Source organism: Athene noctua, chromosome 23 (genome assembly GCF_965140245.1).
Source record: "Athene noctua chromosome 23, bAthNoc1.hap1.1, whole genome shotgun sequence".
Lineage (NCBI taxonomy): Eukaryota > Metazoa > Chordata > Aves > Strigiformes > Strigidae > Athene > Athene noctua.
The window spans coordinates 6,822,712-6,843,084 of NC_134059.1; the positions used below are offsets into that span (position 1 = coordinate 6,822,712).

The following is a 20,373-nucleotide window of genomic DNA, read 5'->3' on the forward strand; positions in this document are numbered from 1 at the left end:
CCGGTTTCCCATGTGGCTCGCTCAGTGATGGCAAATGTAACTGGCTTCACAACAAGAATGAATGCTCTCAGCCATAAAATTGCTTGGTTTGTTGGGATCGAGTGCCTGAAGCCCAAGTTTCTATAGGATCAGCACAGAATTCTGAAAAAAAAAAAAAAAAAAAAAAAAAAAAAAAAAGGAAAAGGGCATGGGGATTGTTCAGAAGTAACTCTTTGAGCCCAGAGTACGTAGGGGAGGCAGCAATGTGACGTGGTTTCATGGAGGAATGGCTTTTCAGAGCACAGTATTCTGCTGTAATAAGGAAAATTCCTTATTACTGACATAGTGGTGAAACAAATCACTAGTGAAATGGTGGAGAAAACTAGATAATACAACTGCGATTTAAATATGACTGACTGATGCATAATGGACCGTTAAAATGGAAACTGGTGATCTATCACCCAAAATATGCATGTATATTGTATGGCATAGATTTTGTTTTCCTAGCTTTTCTTTAAATTCTGGAGAGTTGGAAGCTTTAGAAGAAGTCTTTGCAGAATTCCTGTTCTATAGGGCCATGGGATAATGGCTGAGCACTTTATCCATAAAAATTGTGGGAGAAGCTTGCATAAAACTTGCACAGGCTTCAGGTAGGTTACAGGCTTCACTGGGAGTACATCCTTGTGAAATAAGGGGTATGTTTATAGCAGATGGGTTGCACTGATGGTGACAACGGAGCACTTCTCGACAGCGAAACTAGTCGATTGTTTATATGAGAACATGAAGGTGATAAATCATATTTGTTACTGCATGCAGATGAATTAAAGGCAGGCCTGTTTAAAGAAAAAAAATTAAGAATCTACCTATAAAGAATTCTGAACTTCGATTAGCAAATTCTATTTAAGCGTTAACGTGTATGATCTTGGAAAATTTTACCTGGCGAGCCTTCTCTCTAACAAACTTCCTAAGCAGATGTTAACTAATGCATAATAAACACTCTGTATTGTAACCTTGATGGAATAAAAAGGATCTTGCACTTCTGCAAATTTCCTCCCAGATTTCAGCAAGAACTCGGTCCACTTGTCTCCCAGCTCCTATTGTTGATTCAGAAAACATGACAACATTTAATGTTTGTTTTCTACCTAGGTACACATAATTATTCCTTTTTAAAAGATGTGGAGAAACGGTCTTGTTAGAGAGCCAAGATTCTTGTCAGAATCGGCAGATTTGGGTTCCAGTTGCAGCCCTGTCACTGGCTGACATAATTTTAGGCAACGTATTAGATAAAATCTCTTATCTCGGTGTCTTATGCATTTACCCACCAATGGTTGCTGAGTGCTTCCTCGCTGTTGTTGAGTTTATAACAGAAAGCATCTCGTGAACTTCACGGTATGTTTGTTTTGAAGCCGTACCATCTTTCTATCAGATTTGGAACTACGTTACTGAGCCTTGAGATCCAGGGCATAAAACATTGACAGCATTCCTCAGCTCTTGTATTTATTACCCCCCCCCCCAAATATTTTGAAGCTGAAGTCGTTAATGTTTGGTGGAATGCGGAACAGCCAAGCGAGTGCTGCAGTAGATCCCAAAAACATCTTGATTAAATTAGAGGGGAGGTGGAGGGGAGGAGGGCTGGAACAAAGAGGCCGTTGAGAAGCTGGCACAGCGTGCTGGGAATTTATGTTCCAGCAAGGGGTGGCAGCAACCTACAGCTCTGCGCATGGTGCATATACACCCTGTTGTAACAAAGGAGTATGTGTGCCTGTGTGAGCGTGTATGTTTATGCATGTGCACGCACACACACTTAGAGCAGCTTCTTTGGCTTTTCTGTTTTGGGCTGAAGCAAAGCCTGGAGAAAGGCAGCGTGCGAGGAAAGAACTGAGATGTGACGAGTTAGCACTCCTGGGTAACGGTGACTGTTGTCACCATGCTGAAATGACTTTCTTCTTTTCTTGGGTGCTGCTGATAATTCCCCTGGTGTGCAGAGCAAAGGCAGCCTGTTTGTGGCTGAGCAGCGGGTACCTTTGCAACGGCAGAGGTGGGGGGGTGCTGGTACCCCCCTCTTGCCCTTCGCCCGCCGCCGGGGTGTGTGGGCTCCCGTGCTGTGCCAGCTTCCGAGAGCCTTTGTGGTGCACAGCGAAGCAGATCACCCCCCAGATCAACAGGGACAAGTGTTTAGCTTGGGATAAGGAGGAGACCAGCTTTGTGGGGACACCCCCTACCCGCCTGCAACCACTGGTTATTACTGGAGCCAATTAGATTTTGTTGCACGAGCCCTTCCTCAGGCGTTTTAAGGCGTGTACAGATAGACCTTAGTTGCAGGAACAGATAATAATAAAATTTATCGGATTTGCTTTTATTTATTTGTTTTTCCTGGAAGATTGTTTATAAAATGAATCATTCCAAGCTCTGTCTGCCTTTGAAAAACAATATAGTACTGATGTCGAAATAGAGATTGATACCTGGAAACATGTACAAGTGCAGAGGCTGTGGTGGTGTTTGTCCTTGGCGAGCATTTCATTTGTAATTCCACGCCACATTCTAGCACGATCTTGCAATCTCCTTCAGATTCAAGCCTTTAATCTGGATGCACTTTGAACTCCGTGGGACCTCAGGAAACTTCTCTTTGTGCATCAGGTCCACTATCCTCTACAGCACTTGAGCATTTTCTTTTGACTTTCCCAAGCTAACTGTTCTGCTTCTTCCAGTGGATTTTCATTTATCAGGGTCGGCTAGCTCAGCTCTTTTCTCCTAAACCTTTTATTTTGGTGGAATCAGTATGGGGAGCGGCATTAAATTAACAGCGTTCATTGCATAGCTCTTGTTTTCATGACACCTGTGATCTATCTTACCTTCATCTTAATGTAAGGTTTTTTCCAGTCCAGCAGTCTGGCAGTTTCTTTCTTGAGAGCTCATTTGGAAGCACAAAGAGTTTTTGCGTTTTGACAATTTGGCACTTAGACTTCTTCTCTTCTTCTTCAACCTGAATACGCATTAAAATATTCATTTTAATCTATTTCGCATAATTGATGCTTCAGCAGTTTGTACAGTGAATGAGCAATTTTATGCAAGAAATAAGCAAATGGGCTGAAAAGAGCCGGGTGAAAGGCAGATGATTGGTCCAGTCCGGGCAGTTTCACCAGCACAGTGAAGCGTGCTGCTGGAAAGCTCCTCCTGTCTGAAGAGTTCAGTGCTCAGGGCGTTGAAAACAGACTCAGCCAGTCACTTTCATTAATCATCTCTGATGTTGAGAAAAAGACAGTTATAAAATCTTTGTGACTCATACCACTGCAGTGATGAGCAGCAGCTTCAGCTTTTTTTGTGCTTTCAGCTATAGTAAAACTGGAGGTCTTGTTTTTGCAAAAATCTCTTGGAGATTGGGAATCACTAACTTTTTTTTTTTTTCTTTAAATGAAAGAAAAAGCAGGATGTTCCCCTTCATCAGCGTTGGTGCCAGACATTTGTTTTTCCAGTAGCACATCTGGCCGCCTGGGGAGCTGGTTTAGGAACCTGGGACTGGAAGGTATGAGAAGGTAAAGGACCTGACCTTGGATGCTTCTTGTCTGTGGCATCGCGCTGCCGACAGCGCCGTGCCAGGCCGGTGTGAACGGGTCACAACGTACGTAACAGTCTGTAATAAAACATCACCGCAGAAACACAGTCAGCTGCGAAAACTGCTGAACTGGACAGTATTCAAAACAGGATAATCTAAAATTAAATTACATAACCTTTCTCTTTTTGCCTTTTACTTCATCAATATGTTGGCTTTTGTCTCATGGCTTAACTCTATCTTGACCTTTCAGGCAGAAATGCTGGTTTAAGTATGGGTTTGTCTGAATTACCTCTTTATCTTTTTCTTTTCCTGAACTTTGTAGGCATAAATAACCTTGAACCTATCAAATTTGCTTGCCCCAGTAGATATTATATACTTCTAACGTGCAGAGCATGAAGATTCAATCAGGTAAACACTGCCTTAGTAGGCAGTGAATGAGTAAAATCTATAAACTGAATAAAGTTTTTCTTGCTACATGTAGCAGCAGATGCATTTGCACTTTCTAATTAGTGGAAAAGTGTGGAGAAAACATAGTTATTAGATTATGAGTGTTTAAGTCTGCCTGGCTTTTTGTTGGTGTAGAGAAACAGGGCATCTGCTCTCTTCCTTGGTTTCTCCAATTACTCACCGGGATGTCTTTTATTAATAAAACCTCAGAAAATGTGGAATTTGGTGTGCTTTATCTCTTTCCTGCGCCTCAGAATGATTAGAGCTATGAAATTACAGACAGAGGTTTGAAAATGTTAGAAGATTGTACTTGAAGGGCTAAGACTGCGTTTCTGAGATCTCCGTCATTAAATACGAGTAACCGTTGGGATTTTTTCCAGTTAAACATTTTATAGGAGCCAAGCGGTTGAAGCTGGCTGGCTGCTGTTCAGCCTGAGCAGAGCCGTCATTAGTGAAGGTCACTTGGAGATGGATCCGACCTTTCCCTCTGGATAGGGTGTTGTTTGCTTTTGACAAGGTAACAAATCCCGGGGTGTCTCTCTGCCTCCATCTCTCCGTCTGTTGGGGAGGACACTACAGCGAAAGCCTTGGGGATAGACCTTCCCCCCGTAGCTTTTCCCTGCGCTCTCCGGGGCTGCTGGTACGATTCCTTCTCTTCCACCAGACTGAGAGAAACATTTTGTCTGATGGCTGACAAAGGCAGCTCTGTGTTATACTTCTTTCCCCACCCCCATTTCCCCCTATTTTGGTGCCCAGCTTGCAAGGTTGACTCAAAGGCCTCCTCCTCGTGTGCTGCATCACACTTCATGTAAGGAATAATTGCCTGTTATCCTTAAGTTTGGGGTTTTTTGAGGGAGCTTTCCCCTTCAGTCGTGTTCTGGGCTTAATATATGGTTTTATAAATACTTGATGATTGATGTCTCCCATTTCCCCTCCTCTTCCTTTTTTATTTCACCTTAAAGTGTGTATTGTATGATGCTCTGAACCCAACAGCTCTGCTAGGTTTATAATGTGTGGCAATCTTGGCTGGTTGCTACAAGGCAGGGATGATAACCAGCTCCCCGTCAGAATGGGTATGGATTTTCCTGGCATTCCAAAGGGGTGATGGGGTGTGATAATGTGCGCCACAGAACAGGAGTGAAGCAGTAAATTAAAATCACTTCAGCAGCCTGTTGGGGTGAAAGGGATAACAGTTGGGACATTGCTTCTTGGAGTCTTCAACGGCAAAGAAAGGAAACATCTGTTTGGGTCTAACTGTGACTTTGTTGGCTTTAATCCCTTTCAATAACTGTAGGCTGAAAGGTATAAATTATATTACAAATATGGAGATTTTTTTTTGTGGTCATTTATACTCCTGCTTGTAGAAAAAGGGGATTTGTGCAGGTGTGTGTGCACGGCGGTGCTGCGCCGGGGCAGCTGGAGACGGCAGCGATGGAGCGTGTGGCTGCGCCTTTGCGTTGCTTTGCAAGGTGTGTGGCTGAATGTGCTTTTTGACGTGTCTGAAATTCTCAGCTTTTCTCGTGGAAGCTCTTCAGAATGCAAACACGTGACAGTTTGAGCATGAAATCCTGTTTCTAATGAAGCGAAGATTAATAGTACCATTGAACTCATTAAGAAAGTCGCTTCGCCCTCCTTTGCATACAAGCTCTATTGCATGCAGAAACGCCTCTTCAAAGAGGGCTTTGCATACTGAGGTGCCCTGTGTCAGCAATTATGGATGCACATTTTTGGACGTTGCAGTGTATTTATTAGAAAACCAGAAGTTTATCTGTTCCTGTATTTACTCAAGCCAAACGTGCGCCAGCACCAGCTTTTCACGCGGTACTTGAGTCCAACTGCGATGCAGAAGTGCTGGCGGCTCCTAGCAGGGAGTTTAAATAAGTAAATACATTTTTAAAATCTGACACTTGGCTGCAGGCTAGTTCAAGTGTCAGCTGGTTTTGACAGCCAGTCATGTCTACCTGTACTGTTTGGTTTTTGGGTTTTTTTTTTCATTCTGCTGTATTAGTGAAGGCAACACGTTCATGAGTCATATAGCCTTAGGTTTAACTAGGCAGCTCAGTAATGCAAGTGTCCCCCAGGACAGAGTGATTTGTATTGGTATGGTTAAATCATGTTGTCGTCCTTGTAGTTTAAAAAAGAAAAAAAAAAAAAAAAAAGCTGATTGCTTTGTTGAGGTAAATCCCATACTGATTTAAAATGTGAATGGAAATGGGAATGTATGTATGTAAAGCCCTATAAGAGTCATTTATTTTATTTTCTTTTTTGTTGATGTGTTGGTTCTGTTTGTAGCTCTGGTGATGATATACAGAAGTGAAGGAACATTTGCCAGAGGAAGCTAGAGGGTGTGGCAGGCTATTGTGGTATTTGTGGAAGAAGAGGTAAATCTCATGGAGGCACAAAGAAGAGCTTGTGTATCTGAAAGCAAATTTTATTTTTTTTTTAACTCTGAATGGCTTTGTCATACAAAACTAAAAGAAGTAAATACATTAATATTCTGCTTAAAAATAGACTCGGCTCTTACAGCCTTTCAAATACAGTCAGCACAAACTCTAGTTGGAGCATCTCCTTCTGTACCAACGGGCAAAAAGACCTGCTGTCAAGCACATCTCCCTGCTCCTCCAAACTTCCCCGTGACAAACTCTGCTTCTTCAGCAAGCCATTTCCACTCCAGTATCCAAAAGTACCCAAGAGTGACTGTTGCCCAAGTGAATCTGGGAAATAAATTTAATAATCTGTGCATGAGGCTTATCAAGTCAGAGCTGGGAGATATTCCAGCAAGGTTTCCTTCTTGGATCCATCTTCCTAAGTTGTAACATCTTGCCAGACCCATCTGAGCAACCTCCTTTCCTCAACGATGGGATGGCACTGGCAACCCGTGATGTGCGTGGGGTTGAAGGAACAAGGATAGGAGGGCAGGTGGTACCGAAGGGCTGGGAGTGGGGTACAAGGACAAAGGAAAGAGCCGTCATCACAGCCGCAGGGTCTGGCTTCGTCAAGAAGGTACCTTACATCAACAAAATTGAAGTATTGCCCGTTCTGTGATAGGATGTTCAGTAAAGGAGGATCATTCCTGTTGGCATTCTCTCCCTGCATTTCTTCAACTTCCATACCAAGCTGTCCTGTATTCATAGTCTTGCTTGATCCTGCTTAAATGGGCAAATCTGGGTGTTTCCAGGCTTGTAATGTTGAAAATCTCAGATTCTCCGGAAACTTCCCTGTCTCCGTACCGTAGGGCTTTTCTGACTGTGCATATATAACACAACACTTCGGTTTATTAATACTGTTTGTACAATCTGACCATAAGTGGCTCCGGGCTGAGCAGTTAGTGGATTTGCTAGCATAACTAGCGGTGCTTAACTGAGCCTAAATTATTCGTAGATGCAGAGCATGCTCGCTTCCTCCGCCTTTTTGCCATCTTCCCCAATTAACTTTCATTTCTCTGTTTTGTTGCAGAGCAAGGAAGTGGGATTGCAGCTCCAGGAAGACTTGATGAAGGTCTTGAATGAACTCTACACGGTAAATCAAACTGACTTCTTGGCATCTTTTCAGGCAGAAGGAAGAAGTGTTTGACTTCTCCCAGCCTGCTGTTACAGCAGAGACTAAGCACCAAGACTGATAAATGTCTGCTGCCTTTGTAGTTTGGGGCAGCTTGTGTTCACCACACTATAGAGCACCATAAATCTCACTTTTTCACTCTCTCCTTACACTGTTTCAGCTCCGTAAGTGTTGGCTCCACTTCTCAGAGATCTCACTTCAATGCACACCTGCTACTAGCTGCAGTGTTGGTTTTAAACAGCGTAAGAGATATTAGAATTATTTCCAAATACGCTAAAAATCTCCAGTCCGTGGTTTTGTGTGGTCTGAGCATACAAAGGCAGCATAGAGCTTCAGCGGGGAGACCTACTGTGTTTATTTGTTCCTCACCTCTTTCAGCAAAACAGCTCCCTTTAGAGTAATAGTCTTCCATCTGTGCTTTTTGCTTCTCGGTATGTCCGTTGGAGTCACCAAGAAAGAGGCACTGCCTTGGGAAGGAGAAGGAATGTGTTCATAAAAGTTCATATGCTGCTTGGGGATTTTTCTTCTCCATAGATGAATGGAAAAGCCTGTTGTTTGATTAAATTTTTGCTTTCTGCAGCTGTTACTGAGCTAGTTCTCTTTTAAAAGCAGAACCTGCACGCAGTTTTTGTGGCTCAAAATGTCTTTTGTCCTTCTTTAATGATACCCTGGGTCATTACACTGAGGTATGTGTTCTTTCCTTTGTCCTTTTCAAAAGATGATCCAGGGATGTTTCTCAAGCCGTGGCTTATCAACCTTGTGATGAAATTTGGCATTAATGTCAATGTTCTCTGAAATTTCCCATATCAGCAAAATGTATAGACGGGACGTGTTTCCTTAGAGCATCGAAGCCAAATATTTAGACTTTAAGGAAAAAAGGCAGCTCAGGAGTAGGAAAAACGTTCTTTCTGCTGAAATGGCAGTTGAGGAGCTCCGACACTGAATCCAGTTTATGATTTTCCTCTTTTTCTAGGTTAGAGCGTTTAGCATTACTGAGTCTTTTCTGTGGGCAAAGAGGGTTTGTGTTCCTCGCCAGGAAAGCCAAGAACAAGCAGTACGGTGGAAGCTGGAGGCTCTTTGAAGCTGACCTGTGGTTCGATGTACTGTCTCTGTACTTCGTGCAGCTTTGCTTTACAACAGCGTGAGCAAACCACGTTGTGCTCCTGTTCCTGAAAGGCAGACAATTTACTTGGGGTGTGAAGGTGGCTTTGTCAGTGTAGCAGTGCCTGTCACCAGCACTGCCTACTCTAGAAATTATTTTTTTTTTGAGGGCACAATCTGATTCAACTTTCGAGTCATGTACTTGGATGGCATCCTGCAGAAGAATATAGATCTGTCTCTGAACACAGACTTTTAGGAACCAGGATATATTTCTAACCCAAGTTCACATGGCACTGAAGTGGATAATGGTAGCAGAGTTCACATAGGCATACGTAATAATTTTTGCACGGCAGGCTCTGACAGGTCATCGAGCCAAACACCGAGTCCTGTTTTCTCTATCAGTGGAAGGAAGATCTTCCAGAATTCAGCCTCTGATAAACAAAGCGATGTAGGGTATTAATTTTTTTTAATGGCAGTGCTAGGAACTTGAATTCTATTTATTCATTCCTTCTGCTGTAAAATTCTAAATTTTCTCTTCACCAGAAAATTTCTTTTCCTTTGAAAAAGCCACCTCAGCTGATCGTATGAAAAGATATTTCTTGCTGGACTCAATCACTGTTGGGATTGCTTTTATTGGGACTTTTAGAAATACTTCCACCTCTTGTTCTGCTGGGTATCTAAAGGATTGGCAGAATCCCTGTTTTCAGGCAAAATTGTCACAGATGAAGTCTTTAGTTTCCCTAGAGAGATAAAACAGAGAGGATTGTTATAACCTGGAAGTTTTTGCCCTGAGTGGCCCTGTGCAGTCAGTCCTTGGCCATGCTCTTGCCCTCAGCAGGCACCAGTGAGTTGATAGTGGCCTCACCACCAAATGGGGGCCAGGCAGAGCTTGTAGCTGCCAGTGTGGCACCAGCAGCAGGATAAAAAATCATTAAAATTGTGATTTCTTTTTTCTGCTTCTCTTGCTTTCTGCCAGTTCCACTTCCAGTGATAGAGGAAAAGAAACTACTTTGCATCTATTATTATAAATGCCTGCTTTATAGTCTAAGCATATGCAGGAGCTGAAAGTGTGTGTGTGTGTAAATTATTCAGAAAGTCTCTCTTTAATACTGGCTGCGTTCACATTCTCTTTCATGTTTAAATACACCGTCTCTTTGTATCTGAGAACCTTTGCTGATCACTGCATAAAGAGAGAGCATGCATCCTACTTACGTAAAATTATGTTATGGTTCAGACTAAGGTGGAATGGGTATAAATGGGTTTTCATCTGAAATAAATGATTTGCAAGTGGGGTCTTTATTAATGCTGGAACGACATTATTGGGGGGGTCTTTATGCAACTCCGCCTTTTTTTGGCCCCCTATCAAAATTGTATCATCGTCACGTTTGCTTTGGTGTGTGAATTGAATTGCTTTGCGTCTGTGGATAAAGCTAGTTTATATATTATGTCCTTTGGTTTTTTGGTTTTGTTTTCTTAATACAAATCTAGACACGAGTATCTTGTGAAACAAATGGGGGTTTTTTTGCAACTTGGATATTTATCTATACTTACAAAAAAATGTGCTGTAATAAAAATTGCCAATATAATACAGAGTCCAGGACTCCCTGAGCAAAAGAACCACACTTTTTTATTAATATTTGTATTACATAAGATGAACAGAAGTACTTTTACGTATCAAATTTGATTTAAACAGATCGAACCCAAGTTGCTTTTGCAGCCATTGTGTTCAGACTATTGATTTAAATACAGTTTCTTGAGACTTGTGGTGTTTAAAGGACTGATTCATCCAGATGAAAGACGGATAGGCATCCCTTCTGAAACCTTACCTGCTGATGAAAAGCTATCATTTTCCAACGCTGGCATATAATTTCCTTTGAATAGCAAGGAGGCTGGATTTAGTCTCTCTCTTTTTTTGAGTTTTATGACTCCTTTATTGGATTGCACAGGAAGGCGCATGCCAAAGTTAAACAAAGAAGCAGCTGCAAAATAAGCCACTTTGCTTTCAGATTCATTTCATCAATTTCATTCGTGCATCTTCTCTCGTGCTTTTTTGAGATGTGAAAATTCCCTGAGTGTTTTGCTGGTTTAGATATTTCCAACTCGCAACTAGTGACCGGGTCTGACTTGCTGGTCACTGTCCAAAAGCCTTTGCTTAGTACAATGTCTTGTGTTTAAAATAAACATGATGGACAGCTATTATGAAATAGTTATGTTAAAGAAACTTAGTGTTTTGGGGAGTGCATTGGCCAAATTAAAAAATAAAAAAAAAGTCGTAGCATGTGACTTCTTTCTTAGGAATTTTTCCTCCCTCCTAGCCTGTGAGCTTTCCCGATGTACGGCTGTTCTCCCCAAGACTTGGTCATGCAGATAAAATAAGGCAAAACATCTGTGTGCCTAGTTTGTCATTTAGATAAACCCAGTGCTCCTCTGCGAATCGAACTGTGGTGCTTTCTGACCCTTGTGTATCGTTTTCTGCAGGTTATGAAAACTTACCATATGTACAACGCTGACAGCATCAGTGCTCAGAGCAAACTGAAGGAGGCAGAGAAGCAGGAAGAAAAGCAGATTGGGAAGTCAGTGAAACAAGAGGACAAGCAGACGCCGCGCTCCCCTGACTCAACTTCCAACGTCAAGTTTGAAGAAAAACATGTTCGACGAAGCTCTGTCAAAAAAATAGAGAAAATGAAGGAGAAGGTACTTCCATAGCGTTGCTACTGCCTCTGTAGAAGGCTTGAGGAGGGAATCTTTGCAGTGGTTCAGCACAGGAGCTGCTGAGTTCCCTCCTTTGTGACATTCCAATGCAAGTCTTGGTTTTTGTACAAGTTTGAAACATTCAGATTTAGGAAAGGCAAAATCTAGCACCGAGTTTCTTTTAGGACAGCCAGATACACATTTTATATTATGCCCGGCTATATGGGCATGGCACAAAAAGCTAAACCGAGGTTCGAGTATGAAAGTAACAACTGCTGCCTTGGAAGTCTTGGTTAATGTGGTTTCTTCTTTGTGTGATTTTTGTTTACCATTTCATGCCAGCGTAAGATCTGACCTGTGGCACAGAGACGTGCGACCCCAAACTGGCTTCGTGGGCAGAACAGGTTGGCTTAGCAATCAGTCAGTCAAGTAGTTCAGCACTAAGGTTCAAGCCAATAGAAGGTGAACAGTTATTTTTGGATAGATTTGGGCTCTCAGAGGACCAAGTTTAAGCCTAGCTTCTGTTGGAAGAGGTGGGGTGCCTGTGGCAGCCCTCGGACTACCTATGGGCTTCTACCAGCCGCGCTAGTGATGCTGGAACTGGGCTATAGCTTCATAAACCCACCTCGTTCCCTCATTCTTCCCTTAATCTTCCCCAAACCGCAGTCAGTTTTAAGAGTTTAAATGCAAACCTGTTTAGTATAATAATGCTTAAAAACATCTAAATAATTAATCTAAATTCCAAGTCTTTGAGTCTTGATAAAACTAGAATCCAGATGAATGAAAACTGTGTGAGCAGAAGGAGATCCCTTCAGTATCCTCTGGTGTTACTAAGAATGTGGTTACTCCTGCTGCACCTCTTTTTTAAAATATATTCTGGTTTTGTTTCTCTTCTAGCGCCAAGCGAAGTACACAGAAAATAGACTGAAGGCTATTAAGGCAAGAAACGAGTATCTGCTAGCTCTGGAAGCCACCAATGCATCTGTATTCAAGTATTACATTCATGACCTGTCTGATCTCATTGATGTAAGTGCTGCTGCCTGGGTGCCTGCAGTGAATATCATTGCCATTAACCCTCCCCTGTGCCTCTCCTGCAGCAGCTCCTGTCCCAGCACCTCTGTGGAATGATGGGCTTGGATGGGCAGCTTAGAGGGTAACAGCAGGCGTGATAATTGGTCATTATAAGTGAGTTTTTCTTAGAGGGCTAACTCAGTTTGTTGCACAGATAGAAGCTCGCACGAGAAACCTGGCATTGAAACGTGTAGAAGGAGGACTTGCTCAGTTAAAATGAAACTCAGCTTCAGGATCACACTGTTGCTTGACATTTTCTATTTACTATTTTAAGCAAACCTGCAGGAGTGTAACTCAGAAGCACATTTTAAAAAAAGAATGTTAGCTGTAGAAACACTATACGAGTTGGTGAAAGAAATCAAGGACAGAAGCGTTTTCTAAAGCTGCATTCAACTTGCTTTGAAAAACTGCATCTATTTCAAGGTTAATGCTTCCTCCAGCACGTTTCACAAGAGGGACGAACCTTGCTGCTTTTTTAGACCTTCCCTTCGATACCCTGACCCACCAGCTCTGCAGCAACTTGCTGCATCGCTTCTGTCGTTGTCAGTCCAGCTCTGACAGGGCCCAGAGGGGTGTCAGCAGGGATGGGGGTCCCGCTGCTTGCCGCTCCGCGCTCTGTCTGTGTAAAGAAACCAAGAAATAACGCAGCTGTAGGAACCAGCCCCCCCCTCTCCTTAGAATGCTCTCTGCAGAACCTGGGTAATGGAGCAGAAGGTGGAGGGAGCTTCTTCCCCAGCTGCCTGCGTGCTCTCCATTCTGCAGCCAAACGATGCTGCTGGTACTCAGGGGGCATCAATTCTGCTTTCGGTGAAATGCACAACAGAAAAAAAAAAAACAGATCTGTCCTCTTTGAAAACTCAGAAAAGCCGGTTAGGAATCCCAAGACTTCTCACAAATGCAGAACTGCCCCCTTCAGCCTGCAGAACTGCCCTGCCAGGGGCACTGAGCACGTTGTGCCTGGGTCACTGGCTGTCGCTCTGCTTGCCAAGGGCCGCCCGCTGCCGTCGCGATTAGAAACACTCAACTGCAAAGCCCGAAGGGGACTTGCCTTGCAGGAGCGGGCAGGAATGAACAGAAGTGTCTCTAGACACAGGCAATAAAGAGCACTCGGATCACTATTAATTAGTCAGCTATTAATTGGTGACTATTAATTAATTATAATTAATATTCTTAATATTAAGAATAATAATATTCTTAATTTTAATTAAATATATATTTAGTTATATTATAAGAATAATAATATTCTTAATCTTAATTAAATATATATTAATACCTAACAATATATAGAATACATTTATTCCGCTGATGATAAAAATCACATGAAGTGCACTTCCGCCGGGTATTTATTTAAACCTGTCCTTTGGAGGTCAGGACTGTTAGTGCTGGATGGTTTTGAAAAATACTGTTATTTCAAAATGTCACATTTTGCAAACTTGCTGAACTGAAGAGGCATGTTTCGTTTATACCTGCTGCCTGTTTAGGAGACCTTTTCTGGTTAACATTTGCTCAACTTGAATCGTGCCATGCGTAACAACTGATAACTGTCTGTATATTTTTATTTTTAAATGTACAAGATAGGGCTTCATTTCACTGACATCAACGTAGTTCAGTTGCCTTAATTTTTTTCTTTTAAAATCCTATCTAGAAGTCCTCCCCCAAATACTGCAAATGTTCTTGGTTCAGTTGTCTGCTAAACAGACTGTTCTTGGTACATTTTCATGAGTCATATATAGTAAAGAATCCATTTGGATTTCATAAACCCATAACAATTTTTAAGCCCAGACCTGAGATCTTTTAAGTAGTACCCTGACAAATGCAAGTTATCCAGCTTTGCAGGCAGTGGGGCAAGACAGCAGCGTGGATCTGTCACTGGGTGACTCTGGGGGAGTCTGTGCCCGTGTTAACCCCTTCGTGTTCCTTGGAGCATTCAGTTTAACACTACATGGCAAGTTCTCATCATCTTTAAAACTATCATCCGCTCTGTTTTCAGAAGGCATGGAAAAATGTGGGACTTGCCTGGGAGCACGTGAGATGGAATTCAGTTATCTCATCGTTAAGATGCAGGGAATATAGATTTATTAATGCCTTTGATCCTGAAGGATCGAAAATTAACGATTATAACCAGTGATGGTTATCTGAAGCATCTGACTTAAATAGAAATGTGATTTTTAAGCCAGGTCTTAAATCTTTTCCTTGATCTAATCATTTGATGATGGTGAATTTTGAAATATAATATAAAAGCAATCTCCAGAGTTACTTACAAGTAGATTGTGTTAGGCCAAAGAGCATTAAACCTACCGTGTTTATACAGCACATTGTGTTCCCCCTCCAGTGTGCGTGGAAGGATAACAGTGAGTTAATTCTTCATCATGAGTTAAGAGCAATAAATTGTTCCTGACATAGCCCAGTAGTTTTGAATTTCCTGACTTTGGGGACCGAGGCATCTCTTTGATGCTAATGAAATACTGCAGCAATGGGGAAGTTTGTATTAACTCATATTTATGAAAGGGTGACTAGGACAGGATTTTAAAAAAGATAAAAATGGGTGTGTATGTGTGAGTCCTAAAGATGACTTTACTTTTGTAGGAATAGTGATGCTATTGCTGTTTACTCCAAGATCTCATACTTCCTCTTCCAAATGAAAATTGCATTTTAAAACAGAGGGCTCTTTCTCCTTAAATCTTTTGGGCCTGTTTGAAAACTGCCAACTGGCAAAGGGTTAATCAGCTGTCATGTTGGGAAGAGAATTTGAATAAGTTATCATTAAATTCTTATAAAAAATTGATTTCCTTGGAGAATGATTCCATCAAACATTTATATAACCCAAAAAAGGGGTGGCAAGGCTGATACATTTATAAATACAGTATGTTGGACTTTTAAAAATATTAAAGTGGGGGAGTGGGCAGAAAAATGTTTTCTGTCACTGGCTTAAGTATCATAAAGCCAAAAAACTTTGCCGGCTTAATGCAATCCTGCTGCTCAGTGAGGTGGGGTGTCAAATATTAAGTCCCGTTTGACTCTGCCATCCCACCAGCGAAGTGCCCTCACGCAGCAGCTCAGCGAGGAGGATGCCCTGGGTGGGTGGGCAACCGTCTGGCCCCCAGCAGGAAGGGAAAAGGAGCGACTGCTCCTGTTAAATCTGAGCTGATCCTAATCCTGGCTGGCCTGTTGGCCCAGTTTGGACTAGTTTTCCCCAGATGACTGCAGAGGATGGCACTGGAGTGTGCATGCAGAAGAGCAGTAGCTTTGAGTGGCTGTTAATCCAAGACTGCCTCCACACGTGCAAATTCTCAATCAAGCATCTTTTTTTTTTTTTCTTTTTTTTTTTTTTTCTAGTTTTTGTTCTTTCTGATTGAATGTAATGTCCCTTAATTCTCTGCCTCCAGCCTAACCAGCAACTGCAGCTCTTTTTAGAAGACTCCACACCTGCCACAGCTTGTTGGCACGGGAGCCAGGCATCTTGGTGACAGAAATTCTGTGAAAGCAGGGAACGGTCCAGCAGTCGCTCTCTCTCCCTCCTCCCCGCACCCCCCCTCCCCTTTTTTTTTTTTTTTTTTTCTGCGTTTGCACACAATGACAGTGATGAGACCCAAATGGTGGGTGAGGAGGAGATTTCATGTGAATTTTGCTTACAGAGCAGCACAGCAATCAAGCAGATGGTCTCTTTCTTTTTGGATATTCTCCTAGCATATGTAATCTTGCTTGTAATTCCAAGAAGGTGGGCTCCCTTCTCGCTCACTTTATTAGATGTCTGGAAAATTCAGGCTGTTTCTGATCAGCTAATGAAAAGCGCCTTTCTCCCCTCTGAAACATTAAGTCTTGGCTGCAGAGCCGTGGTGGAGATGAAGCTGCTTGATTGTCTTTCAGTGACATCATCCTGGTGTCAGTAATAGCCAGGAAATTCTTGACCATGACCACTTTCTGCTTGAAAGTTTTTTGCTCTTCTGTTTCACCCCAGCAATGAAGTCATCCCACCAGATCGCTGCTTGCTTTTTGGATGACTCTGTTCTTTATGCCTGTGATGTACAGGTCGTGTTCTTGCTTCCTGAAGTACACTGAATTAAGCACTTCTCTGTATCTCGGGTGGAATGATTTCGATGCAGATTAACCTTTGCAGATGATCCAAATCCTGTGGCTTGTTTCTCCAGATAGTACTTTAGTGCGTTGTTTTCTTCTCGCTTTGTTTATTTAAGGATTTAGGAGTGTTTTCAATGGGAATCAGTGCTCCTGAAATCAAGGTTGGAATCTAAAGAAATACACTTCTAGGTTACTTTTCAGGGTTTTTTTTAACAGCATGAAGTGAACTCTCTAGTACTCTATGAGAACTCTGTAAAAATGTTACAACAGTTTAAGCTGTACTTGCCTAGGAGACTAATTATAACATGATGTTGAAATTTGTATGGGATTAGAGGTTGAGAATTCTGTTTAGGGCCAACTCTGAGGGCCCCTAGTCATGATGCCTCTGTGATCAATGAGAGATGTGAGACCGCTCTGGTACCTAGATAATAAAACATCCATGACTTATTATCCATTTATATAACTTCTGGCTTTGGAAACGTTTTAATTTCCATTACAGAATTTCTTCACTTATTCATAGGGAATATGCGTGTCTTTTTCCAGCAGTGTTGTGACCTGGGATACCACGCTAGCCTCAACAGAGCTCTCAGGACATTCTTGTCTGCTGAGCTAAACCTGGAGCAGTCAAAGCACGAGGGTCTGGATGCCATTGAAAACGCCGTTGAGAACCTGGATGCCAACAGTGACAAGCAGCGCCTGATGGAGATGTACAACAATGTCTTCTGTCCGCCCATGAAGTTCGAGTTTCAGCCGCATATGGGTGACATGGTCAGTTCATATTCCTCCTCCTCCTCCTCCTCTGTAAACACTCGCAGCTCCGCCTGTTTACTTCCCTCCTCTGTGATAGATGGTCCCACTACAGGGCCACCTGTTTGGCTCTATTTTGGGGAGGCAGAGGGGAGCCTTAGGAAAGGGAGCTGGTAGAAAGATTAAGCAGAGGCTCATGGCACGGATGTCTGAGTGTGCCTGACTCTTACTTTGTGACCATCAAAGCTCCTGGAGATGAAAATGCTTCATTCGGTATAATAATAAATGTAGAAAGAAAACACTGGTTTCACCTCTCATTCAACCCCCAAGTTAACCCCTGTACTGAGCCAGACTCTGAGGTTAGAGATTTGAAGGGGCAACAAGATAAGAAACTTAAATGCTGCTTTTCGAGGCATTTGAGTGTGTAATCTTAGAGCACAAATGTTTTATAGTGGTGCTTTATGCATCTTCATTGTGCGAAGGCAGTCCGAGGACTTTCATTTTTGGCAATGAAAATCTCTCACTTTATAGGTTTATCAAGATGTGGTTACTCATCTGGGAACTGTTTAAAGTCGCACAAGCTGAAACCAGTTCTAAATGGGAACACATGTGCAATGTAATCATTTAGGTCAATTGGTTGGATTTCTAGATTATCCTCCTGAACACTGAGGAAATATGTAAGGATGGTCTCTTGCAGCCAGCCTCTTCTTTTGGTCCGAGAATCACAGTTGCTGCTTAAGGCTCCTCTTTGTCACTTCCCTCTTAAGTGAAACCCTCAGACTGCAAATGACCTTTCTCGGTTTTTCTGTGCTTTTGTAGTATCCTGTAAAATCGTGGCAAGAAAAAAGAATTACCTGCAGGCTGTCATTCAGTTAACAGCTCACATTCGCCGAGTCATTTATCTTGGTGATTCTCAAGGCCAAATGAGTATTTATAAATGCAGGCTGATAGTCTTGTCACAATGGGCCTGCATATACCAGCTTGGATATATGATGATATACGTGCATGTGTGTGATAAAACTCCAATTCCAATTTCTGTCTTTAAAAAAATAGCCTTATGCAATGAGGTCAACGTTTTCCTTTTTTTTTTTTTTTTAAAAAAAAAAAAAAGAACCAACAAAAAAACAAACAGAAAACCAAAATTAAAAGGAAAAGCTACCTCATGCTGTGAAATAAAACTAATTCTTAACGGTACAGGGAAGCCCACTATTCTGGCATATTTGGCAGTTCTTTTTTTATCTCCGCTCCCCTGAATTCATTAAATAGTGACTCGTACCTCTTGCTGCAGTGTACAAGCTCAGCCACTGATGCCCCTGCCCCAGGATGCCTGGCTCATGCACTGAACCAAATTCTTCTTGATGTGCGGCGTGATGTAGCCTTGTGCCCATCCTTAAGCACCTTCAGACTTTCAAAACGCGTGGCGAGGTTACATTTCTGAAAGTAGCTAACTTTTTCTAGTTCATAACGTTCACGTTCTCCCCTCCCTTTCAATACATTCAGGGAGGGAACTGCAGTTTGGTAGAACACGGACCTTTTCCACTGGTTGAAATCCAGGGCTACGAAGTTTTAAAATGAAGCACTTTGGAAGATGTGTGCTTATAATAACTGAACGAAGTAATTGCAGTGTTCTTGTTTATGTGTTGTGTTTTTTTTTTCTAGCCCTCTAAAAGCAGTGCTGTTTCTCTTCCAGGAGTCGCAGCTATGTGCCCAACAACCAGTCCAGAGTGAGTTAGTGCAGAGGTGCCAGCAATTGCAGTCCAGATTATCTACGCTTAAGATTGAAAATGAAGAGGTGAGCTAATCAACCAAAAATCAACAACCCTCTTACCACTTCCAGTGGAGCGTGGGGACTAGTTAAGGAAGAATCTAGTCGCTGTGATCCTCTTTTATGAAGACTTGTACGATTCAGGAATGAAGCAGCTGAGGCAGCAGTACCTTAGTGTGTGAGCGTGCACGAAGGCTGCGTGTGTGGAGAGGATCCTTTAAAAATACCTCCACGAGTCTCTTTGCCCATCCTTAGGTTGATAGAGCTGGCTATGTTGCAAAAGTTGTGTTTGGATAGCTAAGGGGAAAAGAGGAATTTAGTGTTTTGAAGTGAAGACGGTGAATTTGCATAACCTAAGGTAAGAGCTAATTTTTGTTTAATTGGTTATCTAAGATGAGAAGACTAGATCAGTGGCGTTTGTTTGGGAACAAGTCAGAATACCTAACCTGCAACCCTGTGTTCAAGAGTTTTTAATCCTCCTTGGGCAAAGTTTGCAACTCCTTTATGTCTAGGAAGTAAATTCTGGCCTTCAGTAAAAAATTACAGTCCCACAAAGTCCTGTTTTCAATATCTAACATTTGGTGCCCAGTAGATGCAGTTACAGAGGACGACTGTAAGATCTTTGATTATAAGCGGTCTTTGCTTTGAGGTTAAATTTCCTTACATCTCCTCCTCATCTCAGCCTGTAGGGTTACAACTGTTTTCCTACTCCTGGCAGGTTCTGTGTGCTGCCAGCCCTTTGTTTATATGGACTGTGCTGTTACTGTGCAAAACTTGCACCTGAGCTATGGCACACAGGATGTGAAACCAGTAATATCTGTTTATTAGTGAAATGCTCCAGGGCGCTTACTACCTCTGTTTTGTATTTGCAACGTACTGTCTTTGGTTTTTAAGTACTCTCATTCTTGCTGGACAGGTTAAGAAGACTATGGAAGCTACACTCCAGACAATCCAGGATATAGTCACGATAGAGGACTTTGATGTCTCTGACTGCTTTCAGTACAGCAACTCTATGGAGTCTGTTAAATCCACTGTCTCGGAAACGTTCATGAGCAAACCGAGCATTGCCAAGAGACGGGCCAACCAGCAGGAGACAGAGCAGTTCTACTTCACAGTAAGGAGTTAATTTGCAGCATGAGCACGTATAACGTATTTAGAATTATACTCGCAAGAGAGTGCAAAATGATGCTATCATCTTACAAAAATGCTTCTGTAATTGATTTTGGACAAGCAGGGTAAGCATATTAGGTTTTGAAAATGGGTGCTTTGAATTCTTTACAGATATATTGGGATACCTTTGTTGATGCAAACTTAGTCTGTGGATAAATTGTGTAAAATTTGATTTCTTCTGCATATAAAAAGGGATTGTCTGAGAAAGAACTTA

At 42.2% G+C, this 20,373-nt stretch overlaps 1 protein-coding gene across 4 annotated transcripts in view; it reads left to right on the forward strand.

Annotated features, from left to right (window-relative positions):
* Nucleotides 1–20,373, forward strand: part of SRGAP2 (SLIT-ROBO Rho GTPase activating protein 2) — a 111,035-nt gene that overhangs the window by 54,089 nt on the left and 36,573 nt on the right. For 2 of the 4 annotated variants that reach the window (XM_074925227.1, XM_074925230.1), the window contains exons 4-9: nucleotides 7,436–7,498; nucleotides 11,117–11,332; nucleotides 12,227–12,355; nucleotides 17,021–17,245; nucleotides 18,915–19,016; nucleotides 19,906–20,103. In XM_074925227.1, the coding sequence (XP_074781328.1) occupies nucleotides 7,436–7,498; nucleotides 11,117–11,332; nucleotides 12,227–12,355; nucleotides 17,021–17,245; nucleotides 18,915–19,016; nucleotides 19,906–20,103 (933 nt within the window). The remainder of the gene's footprint in view (nucleotides 1–7,435; nucleotides 7,499–11,116; nucleotides 11,333–12,226; nucleotides 12,356–17,020; nucleotides 17,246–18,914; nucleotides 19,017–19,905; nucleotides 20,104–20,373) is intronic. The other 2 variants (XM_074925229.1, XM_074925228.1) reach the window with 1 other exon arrangement.